Genomic DNA, 19,847 nt, shown 5'->3' on the forward strand with positions numbered 1-19,847 from the left:
TTGGAACACTATCAGTAATTGATGTATTACATTTTTTTTAACTTAATTCTGTATACAGAGAGAAATGCAAATAGCGTTTAATTCTTAATAGGAAGATAGACGGAATCGAGATGAACGTAAAAGTCCACCATAATTTTTTGATATCTTTAATGATAGCCGAGATATTAATTTTTTTAATTGTATGAATAAGAGCGCGCCGAAGGAAGCGTTGAGCCGCTCGAGCTATAGTACTGTGTTAAGCGTTGGCTGCCGGACGTGAGTCTAGACGCGTTAAGGCGGGACGCGAGAGCGGCAAAGCACAGGCAGCGGCGCGTTTTCCTTCCTCCCCCCGCTGGCAGCCAATGTTTGACACAATGAGCCGGGCTATAGCTCGAGTGATTCAGCGCTTCCCTTGGCGCGTTCTCATTCGTACAATTTGAAAAATTAATATCGGCTATCCCCGGAAATATTGGTGGACTTCCAAAAATTATGGTGGACTTTTATATTTATCTCGATTCCGTTTATCTTCCTATTAAAAATTAGACGCTGTTTGCATTTCTCCTTATATATTATTATAGACAGCATAAAAGGCATTGAAGAAGCTGAAACTAGAATTTTAGGGGGTACAAAAAGATATATAACATTTTTAGAAGAAGATAAATTAAAAATAAAAGCGGCAATATTTTATTCTATAGTATCTACGCAAAAAGGATTACAGGTAATTGATTTACAACAATTTTAATTTGTTACATATGTTAAGGCCTTATTGCAACCATATTGAATTTGTGACGTCATACGCGAGAATTGATCCATTAACAACCTAATTTTTACGCCCATTCTATATCGTAATTATTCATTGTATTCTGGTGCAGTAACTAGTAACGTGCTTATGAAATTCTCCAAATATGGCGAATGCTAACTATAGTAACTATTATATACATAAAAGAAAGATTTTTCTCTTTACAGGCAAAAATCGGTTTTATATTGCATTTATTTATTACGGTTACATATTGCCCATCAAGAAAAACGGACAGCATTCACTATATTTTAAAAGTGTATTAAAGTGACCTTATATGTTATTTTATTTTTCAAATTTATTTTTATTTACAAATGGTACAGATGCAAAAATTGGGATGTCAACGTGTCATTTCTCTCTTTTGATGTCACAATTATAAATTACGTATATTTTTATGTTCCGAAACTCACTGTCAGTACTGAAAATTAGCCTATAAATCTATAATATGCGCAACGTAAAGTATAGATTTTCAGTACTGGCAGTAAAGACTTGGGATTAGGTGGTATGAATGTGAGTAAATGTAATCATTTGTGTTGCATGTGAGTGCGATTTTTTATAAGTTAGGTAAAGATATAGAAGAAAAAATATTAAGTAGAAAATAAGTAGGGAATTAGTGTAATTGGAAGGAAATGAAACCATATAAGAATTGTTAAGATATTTGTAAGAAAAGAAAGTAACTACCAAGTAAATAGATGTGGATGAATGTGTGAATGAAGTAATATTGTAAACCAAGTCTTTTTTTGATAATATACAGAATATCCCAAAACATGTGAATCAACGTTCGTAAAAAGGTAGAAGAGATCGAGATGAGCATAAAAGTCCAATATTGTCTAGGGTTAGGTCCACTAATAATCGAGATTTTAACGTATGGAATCTGCAAATAATCTAATTAATTTCTATCGTAATTGTGAACAGTAAATTAATGAAAACTTACCATACATTCACGATAGATTTTTTCTTCTGTGTTATGGCTCGAGCGGATCGAGCTCTTTCCTCGGCGCGTTCTCATTCACATAATTTGAAAAATTAATACCTCGATTATTGATGGACCTAACCCAAGACCTAACCTAACCAAAGACAATATTCCAAGGTAGCAAGCTCACGTTATTTTGACGTCCCGAAATAGTCATTTACTGACTATTCTTGACGTCACGAAATGACGTCCTTATGACGTTAAAATGACGGTCGAATGTCACAAATTCCTGACGTCATGAATTGTACCGTATTTTGACGTCATGGAATGACGTGAACAATATGCAGTCAAAAAAATCTCTTAAATTATCCTGTTTCTGAATATAATAACACAAAGAGACTTCTAAAAGATAATATTATAATGCCAGAATGTTAACTAATGCGCAGTTTTTTGAGAAAAGAAAGATATCATGAAACTGATATCTAAAAGATTTCTTAAATCGGATATCTTTAAACTGCAAGTAGAGAAAAATAAAATAAAAAAAAAATTTCATTTTTTTTAAATTATTTTTATCGACAGCACATACTAAATTTAGAACAAATTTTTATTAATTAATTAAATTTAAATTATATTATTTTATTTTATTCTTACTTGCCACTGGTAGGTTTGAACCCGAGACCTTAGGATTACGAACCTTGTTCTCTATCTGCTACGCCAATTTGACTCATCGATATGAGTACTTGTTATTGTCTACATATACCTATATGTTATAAACTGACGCAATTATATTATTTTTTATAAAAGCAATTAAATTTTGCAAAACATTAAAAATAAATAGCATTAATTTATTTACTTATTAATTTCATTGTTAAATTTATCTTTTTCCATAACTTTAATAATTTGATGGAAATTGCGATCTATTTAGCACTAATACTTCGAAGCGTCCAAATGATTAATTAGATAGTTAACTATATAGATCATACATTCTAAGAAAAATTATAGTACATTTATTATCCTGTTTTTGTACAGTACATGATGAATTCAGATTTTGTGCATTTTTTGTTTGCAGTAATTGTAGACAAACCGTTATTTTTGAAAACATTATCTTTATGATAATTTTTTTTAATATCTCTCATTCAGGATGTTATAGGCTGCGTTCCGATATTTACTGTCAGTACTGAAAATCTACAATATATGTGACGTAAACTATAGATTTTCAGTACTGGCAGTGAATATCGGAACGCAGCCATAGTGTTGTCTGATTTCTGAGTCAACTACGACGCGCATGGACGACTCAAAAATCGAACAGCATTGTGATATCTTTTATGAGACAATAAGCTGATACCATTTAGCTGATATCATAAGGATAACATTTTCAATGAGATATCTCAAAGACCGCTCTTAGTAGACGTCTCTGATAAATGTTATCATTTTGACATCATTTCCAAGATATCTAAATGTTTTCTTAAAAAAGTTCTCTTAAAGTTGAATATAATATGCTTATATAATATACTTATGCCTTACGCCTTAAATCTCATCGTAGACACCACTTTAGACCGTGTCTAAAATACGTCTTAATGACGTCTTTATGTCCCGATCTTGGATGCGTGCTGTCTGGGAAAATAATCGTCAGATCATGACTGAAATATGATTTCGAAATGACGTCACATCATGACGTCAATTTTAGGCCATGTAAAAAAATGATCATTTTGACGACATATGACCAGATATGACCATTTTGGGACGTCAAAATGACGTGGGCTTGCTACCTGGGTTGGACTTTTATGTTCATCTCGATCCCTTCTATCGTTTTACGAGCATTGACATATGTTTTGGGACACCCTGTATATGTTAAAGTAATCAATTTAATTCAGTACTGGCAGTAAATTTCGGAACAGAGCTTTCTGCTTAGCTGTTCTGTGCTGTAAAAAATATCTATGGGTTTAATTATCTTCACGCAGGGAATTGAGCTCGGTAATTATTTGATAAAAAAAGTAGCCAACGAGATTATAACCGAATTCTCAGCTGTACAACAATTGTCCAGTTTGTCACCAATACCAAATTTTAAATCTTGGCTATTTGATAAATTGAAACAAGGTAACTATTTGGGTTATGTGTGTTTGTGAGTGAATAATAACTAGTGTTAAATACTTAAAATCTAAATAATATATAAAAGCAAAGAGTTAATAATGTTTAATTTTGTTAATTTTAAATAAGTTAATGTTAACTTCAGTAATCAGTTTATCTCTAAATCAGATCAATGAAATTATGCTTATTTATTGCATTTTTGCGCGAAACGAACGAATCTAGCAGAAAAAAATGTCGCTCTGTCTTAAGATACAAGATATTAATGTATAATAATATTAGTACATTAATTTTTTTGACCTCGTATAGAGGAGAATTTAAGATGCTCTTGAGCATCGATATTTAGCTTAGTAATTATGTTGCAAGTCTAACGAAACCTGTCAGCGCATAATTTATGAGCTAAGGATGGGAGCACACACTTTTACATAACACATAAAAGAATCGGTCACCTATTTACCTGCCCAGAATAAAAATAGAGGCCTGTGATTGATTTATTCTTTTATGTTTTATGTGTTATGCAAAAGTGTGTCCAGGCCGTAAGAATTAAATTAATAGAAAAATTATATTTATCACTAAGATCCGGTGCAAGCCGTTAGGCGATCTACTTAAGTCATTGATATGTTTAAGATATTAATCGTTAAAGTTGACTTTTTTAATGCGCATCCGTCTTCAGAAAGATATACGGCACAATCTCCTCTTCTTCTACATTGATTTCTCTTTCTGGCTTTATATGATTCATATGATTGATACTATGTGCTGGCACACTGCTCTCAGTGTAGTTAACTCCTTTCTCAGCCAGCTCCAAACACATTCTGGTTGACTTACTCTAATTTTGTCAAGCTCATTAAAGAACATGATTCTCTGATCATCATATTTGGGGCATATGAACATTATATGGCTTATTAAGGTCCACCAAGAACCTGGATTCAAATTAACCGTCTGATTCAGACCATTAAGTCAAATTATAAAAAATGTGCTGATTTTTTGTCGATCTTAAGAGGATGCTAAAGTGATATGAAATAGCGACACATCACAAAAACGACGTATCTTTTTATTAGCTCGCAAAATCCTTTTACGTAGTTAAAATACACACGGAAAAATACTTGGGACAATGAATTTCATGAGGAAATTGAACACAAGTTAGAAATTTCATTTATTTTTGGCTCATACAGATGTCACTTGATATACATTTAGTTTGAAATAAAGCCTCTAAAGGCTCGGAGGCATGAAATGACGGGTTCCCAATAATCGTTGAACATTAACGAATAAAATTAACGTGGTAAAATTACGATTGATTACGTAACAAAAAAGATTACTTTATGAAAAGCTTCATGTGTATATTTTTTCACTTACAATAGAGAAACACGGTAAGCAGAGCAGTAATCGTGTTTCTCAGTAGGTGACCGATCGTTTGATAGATGTCGTTGCAATCAAAGTGATAAAGTCTGGGAAGACCGAGCGGGGTACAGTGAAGCGGGTGAGAACGGGAAAGTCTCGTGATACAAGGCCTGCCCGTCCTACGGTACGGGGATTGCGGAGCTGGGGGAGGAGCGAGCGCATCTGAATGCGCGCGGAGGGGGAGATACAGGAGGAGTTACGATATTCGCCCACGCGTTCTCTTTTATCTCTTTTTCGTACTGTCTCTCGCCCGTTATTTTAAATCTTGATTGACAAATAGTTGTGTGTAATAATCAATTCTACTGTTATGTAATTATAACATTGTTTATCACACTTATTACCCAGATAGCCAAGCGAGATTAAACATATCGGGCAAATTAATGCACTGCATGTATGTTGTGAACTTGCCCACAATTTGCTGTCATTGTAATTTAACGTGGAACGAAGTTAACATTAGGAGAGCTGTTCGAGATTATAACAATTATATAAGAGTTTTAACTTTTCCCCTTTTATCGGTTCTGTTTTATCCGCGAGTAGTGAGAGCTCCTGACAGCCATCGAGCTCCTGGTAGTTCATTTCTTCGATGCACCGAGTCGCGCGGCGCTGTCACTAGCTCCTCACGCGCGCGATTTTCGTTTGCTCTCATCACCGGTAACTATGCATCTCGGTAACTATGCAAATAAACATACCCAAAAAAGGGCACGTCCGAATCCATGCCCAAATAAGTCTCGATATCGGTTCCCTACCGCCCCTTTTCTCGCCTCCGATCGTAATTGTTTTACGATGCATAATTCGTCAGTCTCTCGCAGCCCGGCACCTAAATCAGATCGTCCAGCAGATCTCTCCCGTCTTCCGCCGATCCTAGCTGCGGGGATTCACTTCCGCCTTTCCCTATCATTCGCGCCGTGATAGTGCGATTGAGTTATTAATTCATCCGATCCTGCCAAGCATTTCTTAATTTTCATAACCGCGTGAATGTTGTGAGTGTTACGTCCGTGCGCAGGTGACTGTATCTTTCCCGCGAACGTCCTCTGCCTCGCGTACAAGATCTCCGTCGGATCGCGCGCAAGATCTCCGGATTCGCGAGGGCCTCGATCTCGTGGCTCTGCAAGATTTCCGCGTCGATTAGGCAGCGCAATATCAGGACGTATCAAGATATCCGACACATTGTAAAAGATACGGTTCGCCCCTCGCTTCGAGCGTTCGGTTTTGAATAAATAATTCAGTGTGAGTGACATCAACGCCTCCTCTTTATTCCTATCACCTCCCGTAAACCTCCCGCATTTCTGACCACTCACTTCGCGTCTCTATCGGGACGGATCCCGGCAATTCTCCCCGTGCGATCGCGTTTACCCTACGCACGCGCAAACAAGAGCAAATAACCTTCATGAATTTATAAAATTATAAGTGCATGCATTGAGGAATAATAAACTTGTCACATTGACAGCAATTGTGCATGCATGTTGACAACTTGCCGTCAGTTTGTTGAATTCTAATGTAGAATTTTATATGATGTCAGAACAACAGACAGTTTGAAGAAACACCTTGGCTTTAGTTTGATAAAATTAATAGGGAATAAGTGACAGCAAAATAACAACACGTTGCTTTTATTTGGCTATCTGGGAAGTTATGGTTGAAATTGTCAGATGTAAAACGCCATTATCGTAAGTTTGGACATCTGTCAACAACATAACCTTGAAATATTAGTGAATTTTTATCAGTATAATATATTCTTTTATGTGCAAAAATGTCGAGTTTTGAGCCGAATAAGCGTCATTTGCGGGAACTTTTGATTTACTTCTTCAATTTGAAGAAATCTGCAGCTGAGGCGCATCGATTGCTTGTAGAAGCATATGGTGAGGCTACCTTAAGTGAGAGAAGTTGTCGTGAGTGGTTTCAAAAGTTTAAGAACGGTGAATTTGACATCGAAGACAAAAAACGTAACGAAAGGCCGAAAGTGTACGAAGACGCGGAATTGGAAGCATTATTGGATCAAGATTCGTGCCAAACGCAAAGTAGTGGCAAGCGATGGACAATACTTCGAATAAAACACAAGGTTCCGTTCTTTCACAATAAATGCCCAATTTTTTATAAAAAACGGCGGAAACTTATTTGTACACCTAATATTTATATTTTTGTACTTATGTAATTATTTTATACTAACAAATTTAATCATTTACGTGTTAATTTTGAGAAATTATCTTTAAAAAGACAAAGATAATTGACTCATGTAATTATTTTAGTATTCGAAAAATATTGTCGTCTGGACATTCGAGAAAATTTATTAATTTATATGTGGAAATTTTAACTAAGATTATTAAGCAATTATTACGGAGAAAAACATAACATTGTTCGAAAAAAAAAAAAAACTTGGTTTGTCATGGAATTGGAAGTTAATAATAATATTAATAAAATCATAATTTTTTATAATAAAAATTAAATAACATTAAAAATAAAAATTAATTATTGTTATAAATGTTTTATTTACACAAAAATTTTTTGTAGATTTATTATTTTAATGTGCATGCAATGAAATGTGTGTCTTCATTCACTAATAATTAAAAATTAATTTTTTGCCTGTTACAGCTTCGAAAAAATATTTAGCTTTATTACGTATTAAATAATAAGAACGGTTTCAAAATTTTTTACTACAAAAAATGACAGTGCCGAAGCACTACACTTTTCTGAAAAATTATTGTATTTCTTGATACCGATGGCATGAAAGTACATATATCCTGGTACAGTTGGGCAAGAGTATATTTTTCGATGCGAAATATTTGCTGGCGTGGCTGGGCTCGAATTCGAGATCCTATGCTTTTGAGCGCCTAGATACCCACGTAACACAAAAATTGCAGTTACATCACAGCAATGTTGCAACAATCCAGGTAGCAAGGTGACGTCTAATTGACGGCATTTTTTGGTCATTTTATGATGAACCAGACGTCATAATGTCAAGATAAAATGACGTCTAAATGTCGTAAAACTGACGTACATTTGTCTCATCTTAACGATAATAGTCATAAAAATGACGTTAAAATGTCGTCTTTATTAAATGTAACCTAAAAACTTATGTTTTTTCATAAAAATAACAATAAAATACCGTCAAATGTACGATACTAGCTTCTTGAAAATGACGTCAATAATATGAAAATACGTCATTATTTTCATATTATTGACGTCATTTTCAAGAAGCTAGTATCGTACATTTGACGGTATTTTATTGTTATTTTTATGAAAAAACATAAGTTTTTAGGTTACATTTAATAAAGACGACATTTTAACGTCATTTTTATGACTATTCCAGGTAGTAAAAGCCGTTATTTTAACGTTTTAGAAAATATTTCGGGTACATGTCCTATATATGCAGTACTTGCATTATGAAAATATCGAAATAACATAATTATAATGTAAAAAAAAATCTACGTTGTTTCTCAACAAGCATCACGACCCACCACACCATAGTCACGTTTGGAATTGCCTAACTTCCGCGGTCACCCATCCAACTCTGAACCGCCGTCGACGTTGCTTGACTTCGAAGATCGTACGCTACTTAGCCCTTTGTGATGATCCATGAACACTTGATGATCATGAATACATATTTGTTATCAGTTCAATAGATGCGAGAAACATGAAACTTGTAGTTAACTAATATTTTTATAAATAAATATAAATTTACAGTTTTTTTCCTGATTTTTACATATGCAAAATAACATGTGGAATAACTTATAGAAATATGTTTTTGCTCTGTTCTTTTGATAAAGCTAAATTATACCTCAGACAAAACGTAATATTTATAAAATATTTATAATATTTATTTAAATATTTTATAAATATTTATCTAAATATTTTATAAATATTTTTGTGGTCTTAGATTTGACAAATCATAAAGATTTATCATAAATATTATAAAAATATTTATGAAATATTTATAAATATTTACAAAATATTACTTATACAAATCTTTATCTTTTATTTATCATAAATATTATATAAAATATTTAATTTATATTTTAATATGTTGAATAAAGATTTTTTTTTCGTATATATAAAATATGTGTAAAATATTTATATAATATTTTGAAAAAATAAATATTAATAAATATTAATAAATATTAATAAATATTTATCATAAATATTATGTGCTGCCTGGGATGATTCTAAAATATTGATAGTATTAATTATATAAAATATTATATTAATTTTAATAATGTTGTTTATTAACCAATCTTTAAATAATGATAGTTATAGGTAGCAAGGTGTCGTCCACTAGACCTCAATAATTTGTCATTTGAGGTCAAATCGTCAATTATTACAAAGAATTATAGTTAACGTCAGTAATTAGTCACTAATAAAATCTTATTAATACGTCGTAAAATGATCAATTAACTGACGTTATTAATTAGTCAAGAATATGACGTCGGAAATACGTTGTAGGATGGATAAATGACTGATGTAATAGGTCAAAAAATGACGTTACTATTACGTCTTAATTTGGTAACATGACGTCTGCGACCTTAAATGACGAATTATTGACGTCGTATTAACGTCACCTTGCTACCTGGAAACATTGTAATCTTGCAGCAATATTGCTACAATGTAATTGCAATTTTTGTGCTATGTGGGTAGTGTACGTGTATGATCACACAAATATCCGAGAATCTTTTCTTTAGGCTTTCCTGTTGCACAGACGATTTTATAAAAAATCGATTTCCACAGCAAATCAAGTTTCTTTTTTTAATCAATGTTATGTTTTTCTCCGTAATACTTGCTTAATAATCTTAGTCAACATTTCCAAATATGAATTAATAAATCTTCTCAAATGTCCAGGCGACAATATCTTTCGAACACTAAAATGATTACACGAGTCAATTATCTTTATCTTTCTAAAGATAATTTCTCAGAATTAACACGTGAATAAATAAATTTTTTAGTATGAAATTATTACATAAATACACAAAAATATACATGTAATAAACAATGTTGTAATTACATAACAGTAGAAATGATTATTATACACAACTATTTGCCAATCAAGATTTAAAGTAACGGGCGAGAGACAGAATACGAGAGAGACAGAGAGGGTGAAAGAGAGAGAGATTGATTGATTGATTGATAACGTTTATTTGACCAGAGGATATATAACCCTTTCAAATATATATGGCTCCCAAGAATAATTCATACAGTGTTTAACACAGAAATGTAGTAGTACAATTGAAAGTAATGGATAATGTATTTAGTTAGAATAGTTAAGCATAACAGAAGAGTGTAATATTCTTAAGTTAAAGCTCTACAATAGAAAAAAATAGAAAAAATGTTGATAAACAGATTAACATAGAACAATAAACTAAACAAAAACAAAACTAAAGCAGAAGCATATCCACAAGTATAATATAAAAGTGCAATATGCTTAAAGAACGTGCAATGCAAGCAGAGTAGATGGTTGATTCAACAGAGGGATGCATGTAGAGGCAATGAGGCTCTCGACGTCGACTCAATGAGCCCAGTCAGCCCTATCTCGCTCAAGAAAAAAGCAGTAAAGGCGAATCTTTAAGCCGGAAAGTGAAAGAGTGAAATCATTGGAGGAACGAGGGAAAGGATCAGCGGGGTCCGAGAGCAATTCAGGAATAGAGTTAAGGAGGATTGAGGATTGGATATGAAAAGAATATTGCATGGCTGCAGTGCGAGGGGTAGAGTAAGTAAAGAAACGAGGGGGAAGACGCTGAGAGGAGCGCACCACAGTGGAGAAGGCAACAAATTGATACAGCCGAGAAATATGGGAAAAACACTGCCTCAGCAGCACGGAATACGCCTGGACACCTACGCCCGAGAGGAGACAGACAACCAGCTAATGGTGAGGCGGTATGATGTAACAAGTGAACGTCGTGAGAGATTACCGAAGACAAACCTAACGCATTTCGCGCTCTCTGGAGTTTAATGTGATGGTTTTGTTAAGTTTAGGATAGACAGCGCAAGCGTAGTCGAGATAGGGAAATACTAGGGCCTTGACGAGATTTTTGCGTAGGCGAAATGTAAAGCAATGACGGTAGAAGCGCAGTCTGCGCAGAGCGAAATGAATACGCTTGATAGTTTGATTGATCTTACCCTTGATTAGAGAAGAAAGTCCCTAAAAGATTTTCGCCAACAAAGCTTTGTTTGCCCTTTATCACTTCCTAAAGTTGCAAACATTTTGACTGTATATCTTTGAAAGTATTGATTTTAGAGAAAAAAATTTCAAACAAAAATGAATCTCGTGTAGTGTGCGTGCGTGCGTGTGTGTGTGTTCTCTACAGCACGCCTTTTCTATACCTATTTTTTACGCTAATCTTTTCCGAGATACATAGCCTGCGTTCGAAAATAGCTTTAGCTGGTGTTGGAGAAAAAAGGTTAAGTTGGTAATATTGACAATTCCCAACGCTGTGTTCGTTTTTTCCCAGCTGGAAGTAGTTGGAGATTGATTGAATAGGTGCATTTAGTGCAAATAACAACAAAATATCTTAACAAGCGATAACGTACGCATGTGTTTTATATAACTTATACCTACGATTGTTGAAATTTAGCAAATTCAAGGTAATCCTTTTCCTTTGTTTAATAACACTTAAATGTAAAATAGAGTAAGTGTAAAATAACATTATTAATAAATAAAAAGCAAGAAATAAGAGGAACATTAAAATTCTCTTAATATCTTTTATTGTTATGTGTGGTTGTGACATAAAATTTAACAAATTACTTAAAACAAAATATTTTCTTAATGCAAATTCATAAATTATTACTTTTTGTAAATTAACTAATCAATATAAAAAATTATTGAATATATAAATAATTATTTAATATAATGTATTTACAGGCTCTTTTTTTCGTATTGTTGAACAAGAAACGAAAGTCAATAAAAAGAATATACAAATTTAATCAACATTATTATTATTATGGAAAAGTTATTATTGAAGAATATTTTACTCGAAAACATATTTGATTTTTCTAGTATAGTTTATCGTCTAATAACAGTGATGACGACGATGAAGAATTACAAAATATCTTGTTCAGTAACAACACGAGATGAAAGGAGAAACGTATCAAAAATAAAAAATTATTTGGAACACATTCCCAGACAGCACCAGATATTGTACGAATATTATACTCTCATACGTAATGTACTGTGATCATACCGAATATACGTAAAACATTCATATAACGTCTCAGTAGAATGTCATTTTGATATATCCTCAAGATAAACTTAGAATATAGCGACTGAACTTCGCAACTCCTACTGAATATACTGAGATTATATCTAATATACTCAAAACATCCGTAAAATATCCTATGATATATCTCATGTATATCTATCACATATTTTCAAAATATCCGCGTAATATCGAAAGTGAATCATGTCAACGCTATCTATGATCTGTAACGTTACGCATTTTCGTCTGCCGTGTGATGCAGACACGTGGTGAAGTGTAGGGTGTGAACGTGCGAACACGAACTCACGTGGTTTTCTCAGGAATTACGCCCAGATAACTCTGGTATGTACATAAGATATAATATAGTAACGTAAACTATAATAATATATATATATTGTATATATACATATATTATTTAGGTTATAACCTACAATTATCTGAGCATAATTTCCCAAAGCACCCCAGCGTATTCAACAGATATTACGCTTCATTTTTTGCGATAGCTTCCTGATGTGCGAAATGATTAATTCCTCTTCTTATTTCTTCTTGCTAATTCTGTATGTTTAATTCCTTGTTCCTTATTCCTCTCATTATGCATGAACCCATATAATGTGAACATACTGTAGACATATTGTGAATATACTGAAGATATACTTTAGACATACGTATAACATTCTTAAGATATATTCGGTATATTCTCATAAACTGCCAGCGAAATTCTATGGGATAAGGCAACGCGGACATAGTACGTTATGAGTATATACTCGCCATATCACAGACGTATCTCTAATATTATACGAATATTGCAATATACTTTCGCAATATCCTATTATCGTTCTCATAATCTACATGTGCTGTCTGGGATTGTAGCAATTAAGTTATAATACATGAAGAATTATTCGCATACGGTTGTATCTTCTATTTTTGCTACCTATAGGGCATAGACGGCAACCAAACATTACAATAAAAAATATTAATAAAATTTAATGTTCCTTTCATTCTTTGCTTTTTATTTATTAATATAAATGTTAAACTTTATTTTATATTTAAGTATTATTAAACAAAGAAAAAACGTTACCTTGAATTTACTGATAAATTTTGGTTATATAAAACATATGCATACGTTATCGCGCCTGACATAGTATTTCATTGCTATTTGCACTAAATGCACCCATTGGATCGGTCTCCAACTACTCCCAGCTTCCAGCTGGGAGAAAACAAACGCAGCGTTGGAAATTCTCAATACTACCAACTTAACTTTTTCTCCCAGCACCAGCGAAAGCTATTTTCAAACGCACCCATAATGAAAGCTTTTAAAATGTTGAGGAAAAAAATACTTTTTTTCTTCATGATAGCCAAAATAATAGGTTTACGTAAAAAATGTATACGGCCTTTTTTGTAGAGCTTCTTATGAGCTTCATTTTTTGTTTAAAACTTTTTTCTCTAAAATCAATACTTTCAGAGATACACAGTAAAAATGTTTGCAACTTTAGAAAGTGATAAAAGGCAAACAAAGCTTTTTCGGTGAAAATTGTTTTAGGGACTTTCTTCTCTAATCAAGGGTAAGCTTTGGTTAAAATTTCAGCGTGATCGAAGGTTTCATCTTTTTGAAAGTTTATCCTAAAATAATTTTAAAGTTTATTGAATATTTTGATATGAGCATAATTATTATTCCACAAACCGATGAGATTTTATATATTTTAATTCTATAATTACAAGTTATACATAATACAAGTTATACTATAGCTAAAGTAACTTAAAATATAAAATACCCTAAAGTGATCAATATATATATATAAAGTACCCGAAATAATCACTATATATTTATTCGTACGTATATCCATTATTACGCATTATATATTGAGTACATATAAAATACGTAAATCAACAGTTAATTACGCATCGAAAGCAACTGTCACCTTAATCGGAAAAAAAGGTCCTCAAAATAACTGATCTGTATATAACGAACTAAAACATCCACTTTTACAAATAATTATTTGTACAAATATTTTTACAAATATTTGTACAAATAAATATTTTAATACAAATTTTACTACAAAAACTTGGCGCCGCTAAACCGAATAATTTGCTTTAATACAAAATCGCTTTCTTACAATGTAACTTACATAATAAAATAATAATTACTTAAAATTACATTTTTTTACAAATTTAGAAATCGCAATTGCATTATATATGCGTAACGTTACACACGTACGCATGAGAGATAGATAGATAGATAACTTTATTATGCCCAAGCTAAGGCTAAAGGACAAAAGAGTTTTAGTATATAGTATCATTTTAATAATTAAGAACATTAAAACATTAAGGCAGCCAAGATAAATCGAAATGCATATGTACAATGTACAAACAAGACAATAACATTCAATATAACTTAAAATAGTACGTAAAGAATAAGGAAAGAGCAGAACATAATCATTCAATTTACACAAACCAATGCCAAAGTGCTCGACCAATGCAGAGTAATAGAATACATTAAATAATTATTTATATATAACTATTTGGTTTATAGCTTAAGAATAGCGCATTAAGAATGAGCAAGAAGCAGTAAATTATCAATTCATATAATGCAGAGTAAGAGACCACTAGATTATAATGAATTGGTATAACGCATTAGAACAGTAAGCAAAGAATAAGCAAGAAGCAAGACAAAATCATTTCTGTGAATAACTAAAATAACGCAAAAATAAATGTCTAATACAGATGAAAACGCATTGGTTGTTACAATTTTGTGAAAATATATACAAGATACATGTTTACAATAGCATACTCTGCCGCTGAACTTATGAAAATACATTATAGTTTTAAACCACTTCGGTTTCAAATAAAAGAGAGCGAAGTAAACGCTTGAAGATTTTAAGGGAGGAAGCCGAAGTGATGTCACGCGGCAGAGAGTGCCAGAATCGAATTGCAGAGAGATGAAAACTGTTCATATATGTAGTTGTTCTAATGGATGACATTTGAAAGACATGTAATGGTGTGGAAGAACGCTCGGATCGTCTCAGATCAGGGTTACATGGTATAAAAGAGTCATGCAAATAAGATGGAGAAGACATGTAAAGGATACGGTACGTCAGGCAAGCAAGAAAATGAAGTCTTTTATTTCTTACAGAGAGCCATCCAAGTCGGCGTCTATAAGAGGTCACATGTTCGTCTTGTCTAAGATTAAAGACAAACCTGATACAAGTCTCTGCAATTTAACATTAAGATCACAACTTAAATCATGGTACACCAGGCAGCAATAGTTGAGATAAGACAAAATCAGAGTAGTGACAAGCTTAGTACGTAATTCTGTAGAAAGAGAGCCCTTACTAAACTTTAATCTATGCAATGCAAAATGAACCTTCCGCGAGATATGCAACACATGCTTCTTCCAGGAGAGAGTAGACACAAAAACAACGCCAAGACTTCACTAACAAAAGGAAGAAGTGTGGAATTTACTAAGATAGATGGAGGCTTCTCTAGATCAATGCTGTTTACATAAATATGGCTGCCAAAAATGATCACTTTTGATTTGGAAGGATTGAGTTTAAGAGAGTTAGCACTGGCGAAGTTGAAGATAGCATTCGCATCCACAGAGGCCAACTCCAAGCCATGGAGAATATTCGACGGTGGACAGGTCAAATAAATCATCAGCGAAAAGAATATGATGAGCATGAGACAAGGCATCACTTATATCATTAATATAGAGAGAGAACAGGACAGGGCCAAAAACCGAACCTTACGGAACACCAGACGATGTGTACAACCAGTCTGAGCAGTTACCAGCATCATCTACGACAGATTGAGATCGGCCGGTTAGATATGAGAACATCCACGACAGAACATCATTTGAAAAGCCTATCTTTTTAAGTTTGATAAGGAGATGAAGATGAGGAACAGTGTCAAAAGCTTTGCTGAAATCAAAGAGGATCATGATAGTTATAAGTCTATTGTCTATCCCCTTCTTAATATCATCACAGACACGTAAAAGCGCAGACTGAGTGATATAGTGTGGTCGGTACGCTGATTGTCTTGGATCAAGAAGATTGTGCTCATCAAGGTAGTCTGCGATCTGTGAGGCAACAATCTTTTCAAGCACTTTTGAAAGTTCGGGAAGATTGGCTATTGGTCGAGTATCTGCTGGAGATGAAGGAATTCGAGTTTTTGAAAGAGGATGGATATACGCGCGCTTCCATTAAGACGGAAATACTGAGGTTTCAAGAGAACAGTTAAATAGTGAAGTAAGCCAGGATGAGACCAAGAGCCAAGTGACTCGTAAGATGTAAAGCGGAATACCATCAGAGCTAGACGCATAGGAGTGCAAAGGTTTCACAGCAATTAACTTTAAGATAGTGCCAGATGATATAAGAGAGAATACGAATTCAGGGCGGTTTGATGAAGGAGTGATCAAGGTAATGGCAGACCAGAAGTCCGAGAGTAAGCATGGAGACTGAGTATTGGAAATGGAGGCATAGTATGAGTTGAGTTGATTAGGAGTAAAATAGTGTAGAGGAGAGGGTAGAGAAGACTTTACTAAACCCAGCCGAGCAAGTTCTCTCCACAGTTTAGCAGGTTCAGTAATATTAATTAGAGTTGAATTGAAACTCACTTTTAATTCGTTTAATGTCAGCATTTAACTGATTACAAAAATGTCTATAAGTAGCATAGCCGAGTAGACTATTAGCTCGCCGTGCCTGCTTATACAGCTTATTTCTGGTACGAAGCTGAGTCTTAAGTTCATCAGATAGCCATCGCACAGAAGGCTTTCTTATTTCGAATACACGGATGGGAGCAAACGTATCAAGTGCCATTGTAAGAGTGTTAGTCAGCAATGCACAAAGGCTGTCAACCTTAGTGTTCTCTGAAGGAGAATCGAACGCGACTGTAACCTCATCTGACATGGAACTTAGATAATCAAGGATCCTAGAGCTGTCTATACCTCTGCAACAGCGCCGCGAAATGAGACGTTTTAGTTCTAAGTTCATATCAAGATAAAATATAATTCAATGAGGTCATGACCGGCAATAAAAGGGCACGAAGATTTAGCAAAATAAAAAACCCTATTTACATCGTTTACGATAAACACGTTAAGCCATGAGTCTGAAGAGGCTGTGTGATGGGTGGCTGCAGAGTCAATAATATTAAGAGAGAGACTAGACATAAGCTCACACAAATGATTGGCTTCAAAGTTTCCTGGTGGAAAAATTTCTCATATTTTTTTAGAAATTTTTTCAGAATTTTTCATCTCTTCTATTTCTGAAAAATTCTAAAAAATTTTGAAAAATTTAAAAAAAATATTAAAAATTGTTCAAATTTTTTCAGAAATGACTGAATGAGAATTCTCAGAATATTTCAACATCTTTATATATGACAATTTCTGAGAAATATAACAAATTTTTCAAATTTTTTCAGAAATGACTAAATGAGAATTCTTAAAATATTTCAATATTTTTATGTATGACAATTTCTGAAAAATATAAAAAATTTTTCAAATTTTTTCAGAAATTATTGAATGAGAATTTTCAAAATATTTCAGTATTCTGTGGAAAAAAATTTCTGAATAATACTAAGAATTTTTTAGATTTTTTTAGAAATGATCGAATGAGAATTTTCAGATTATTTCAATCTCTGTATATATGAAAATTTCTGAGAAATTAAAAAAATTTTTCCGATTTTTTCAAAAATAATTAGATGAGAATTCTTATAATTTGTAATATTTCTACAAATGAAAATTTCTGAATAATAATAAGATTTTTTTCAGAAATAACCGAACAAGAAATCTCAGAATATTTCAAAATCTGTGTATAAAAATTTTTGAGAAATATCCTGGGTAGCAAAGATAAGTCATTTTGACGTCAAATTTTGGTCATATTGGTATGAATGATCCTATGATCAAAATGCAATCATAACATTTAAATGACGGCATATTGACGTTATTTAATGACGTCTTTATGACGTAATATTTTGGTCCTATTTCTCGCCGTCATTCCGTGACGTTATTATGACGTATTAATTCGATCCTACTTCTCGGTTAGCAAATATATTAATTTGAATTTTATGCGTTTATTTTTTATTAATTTGTATGAACATAATCCAACATATAAACATATAAACAAACATAAAAAAACTATTAATTCTAAAGACTATATATTAATCATCATCAATCTCTATAATATTTAGAATTATCCTAGACAGCACACAATATTTATGATAAATATTTATAAATATTTTTAAATATTTATTTTAAAAAAATGTTATATAAATATTTTATACATATTTTATATATAGTACATAAAGAAAAAAATCTGTATTCAACATATTATTAAAATATAGACTAAACATTTTATACAATATTTATGGTAAATAAAAAATAAAGATTTGTACAAGTAATATTTTGTAAATATTTATAAATATTTCATAAACATTTTTATAATATTTATGATACATCTTTATGATCTGATAAATCTAAGACCACAAAAATATTTATAAAATATTTGAATAAATATTTATAAAATATTCAAATAAATATTATAAATATTTTGTAAATGTTGTATAAATATTGTGTGCTGTCTAAGATATAATTTAACTTTATCAAAAGAACATAACAAAAACACATTTTTATAAGTTATTCTACATGTTATTTTGCATATGTAAAAATCAGTAAAAAAACTGTAGATTTATATTTATTTATAAATATTATTTAACTATACGTTTCATGTTTCTGACATTTGTTAGGCTGATCTATAACAAATATGTATTCATGAGCATCAAGTGTTCATGGGTCATCGCAAAGTGATAGGTTGCGTATGATCTTCGAAGTCAAGCAACATCGACGGCGGTTCATAGTTGGATGGGTGATCGCAGAAGTTAAGCAATGCCAGATTTGACTATGGTGTAGTGGGGATAATGATGCTTGTTGAGAAACAACGTAAATTTATATATTTTTTTTTATTATAATTATGTTATAATGTATCATCATGATACATGAAATGTATCAATTCTCAGAATTTTTTTAGAAATATTTAGAAATATTCAAAAATTCTTTGAATTAATCAGAATTTTTCATTTTTCATCTAAGTTTTTCTGAGAAACGTTCCAATTCTTATAAAAAATCAGAAAAATTATCAGAAATTCTGAGAAAAATCTAAAAAATTCTGAAAAATTTTTCTACCAGGGTTGGTAGTTAAAAGGTTACAGTTAAAATCTCCCCTAATTATAATATGCTTGTAAAGATGTGAAACGCTCATTAAAGAATCAGTAAAATCGTGCAGAAGGAATCCCTTGAGTCTCTTGTAGACAGAGGCAAACAGTACAGTTTTATTGCCCAACAATCGATTTCAATAATCAGGTATTCAGGGGCGTTAAAATAAGCACTGCTTGAAGAAGCTAAGACTTTGGCTATGAGTGAGTTACGTATATAACAGGCCACACCCCCACCCATATGGCTAACACGGTCATGACGAATGAGGAAGTAGCCATCAATCGCAACAAGATCATC

At 32.4% G+C, this 19,847-nt stretch overlaps 2 protein-coding genes across 8 annotated transcripts in view; one reads left to right on the forward strand and one right to left on the reverse strand.

Annotated features, from left to right (window-relative positions):
- Nucleotides 1-19,847, reverse strand: part of LOC105834792 (CCR4-NOT transcription complex subunit 2) — a 182,525-nt gene that overhangs the window by 75,627 nt on the left and 87,051 nt on the right. The window lies entirely within an intron of this gene.
- Nucleotides 1-19,847, forward strand: part of LOC105840586 (malonyl-CoA decarboxylase, mitochondrial) — a 137,086-nt gene that overhangs the window by 72,975 nt on the left and 44,264 nt on the right. For 3 of the 4 annotated variants that reach the window (XM_036288543.1, XM_036288542.1, XM_036288544.1), the window contains 2 exons: nucleotides 558-697; nucleotides 3,650-3,785. The exons of the other annotated variant lie outside the window; for it this stretch is intronic. In XM_036288543.1, the coding sequence (XP_036144436.1) occupies nucleotides 558-697; nucleotides 3,650-3,785 (276 nt within the window). The remainder of the gene's footprint in view (nucleotides 1-557; nucleotides 698-3,649; nucleotides 3,786-19,847) is intronic. 4 annotated transcript variants of the gene reach the window in all.

The sequence above is a fragment of the Monomorium pharaonis genome, chromosome 6 (assembly GCF_013373865.1).
Source record: "Monomorium pharaonis isolate MP-MQ-018 chromosome 6, ASM1337386v2, whole genome shotgun sequence".
NCBI classification, from domain to species: Eukaryota; Metazoa; Arthropoda; class Insecta; order Hymenoptera; family Formicidae; genus Monomorium; species Monomorium pharaonis.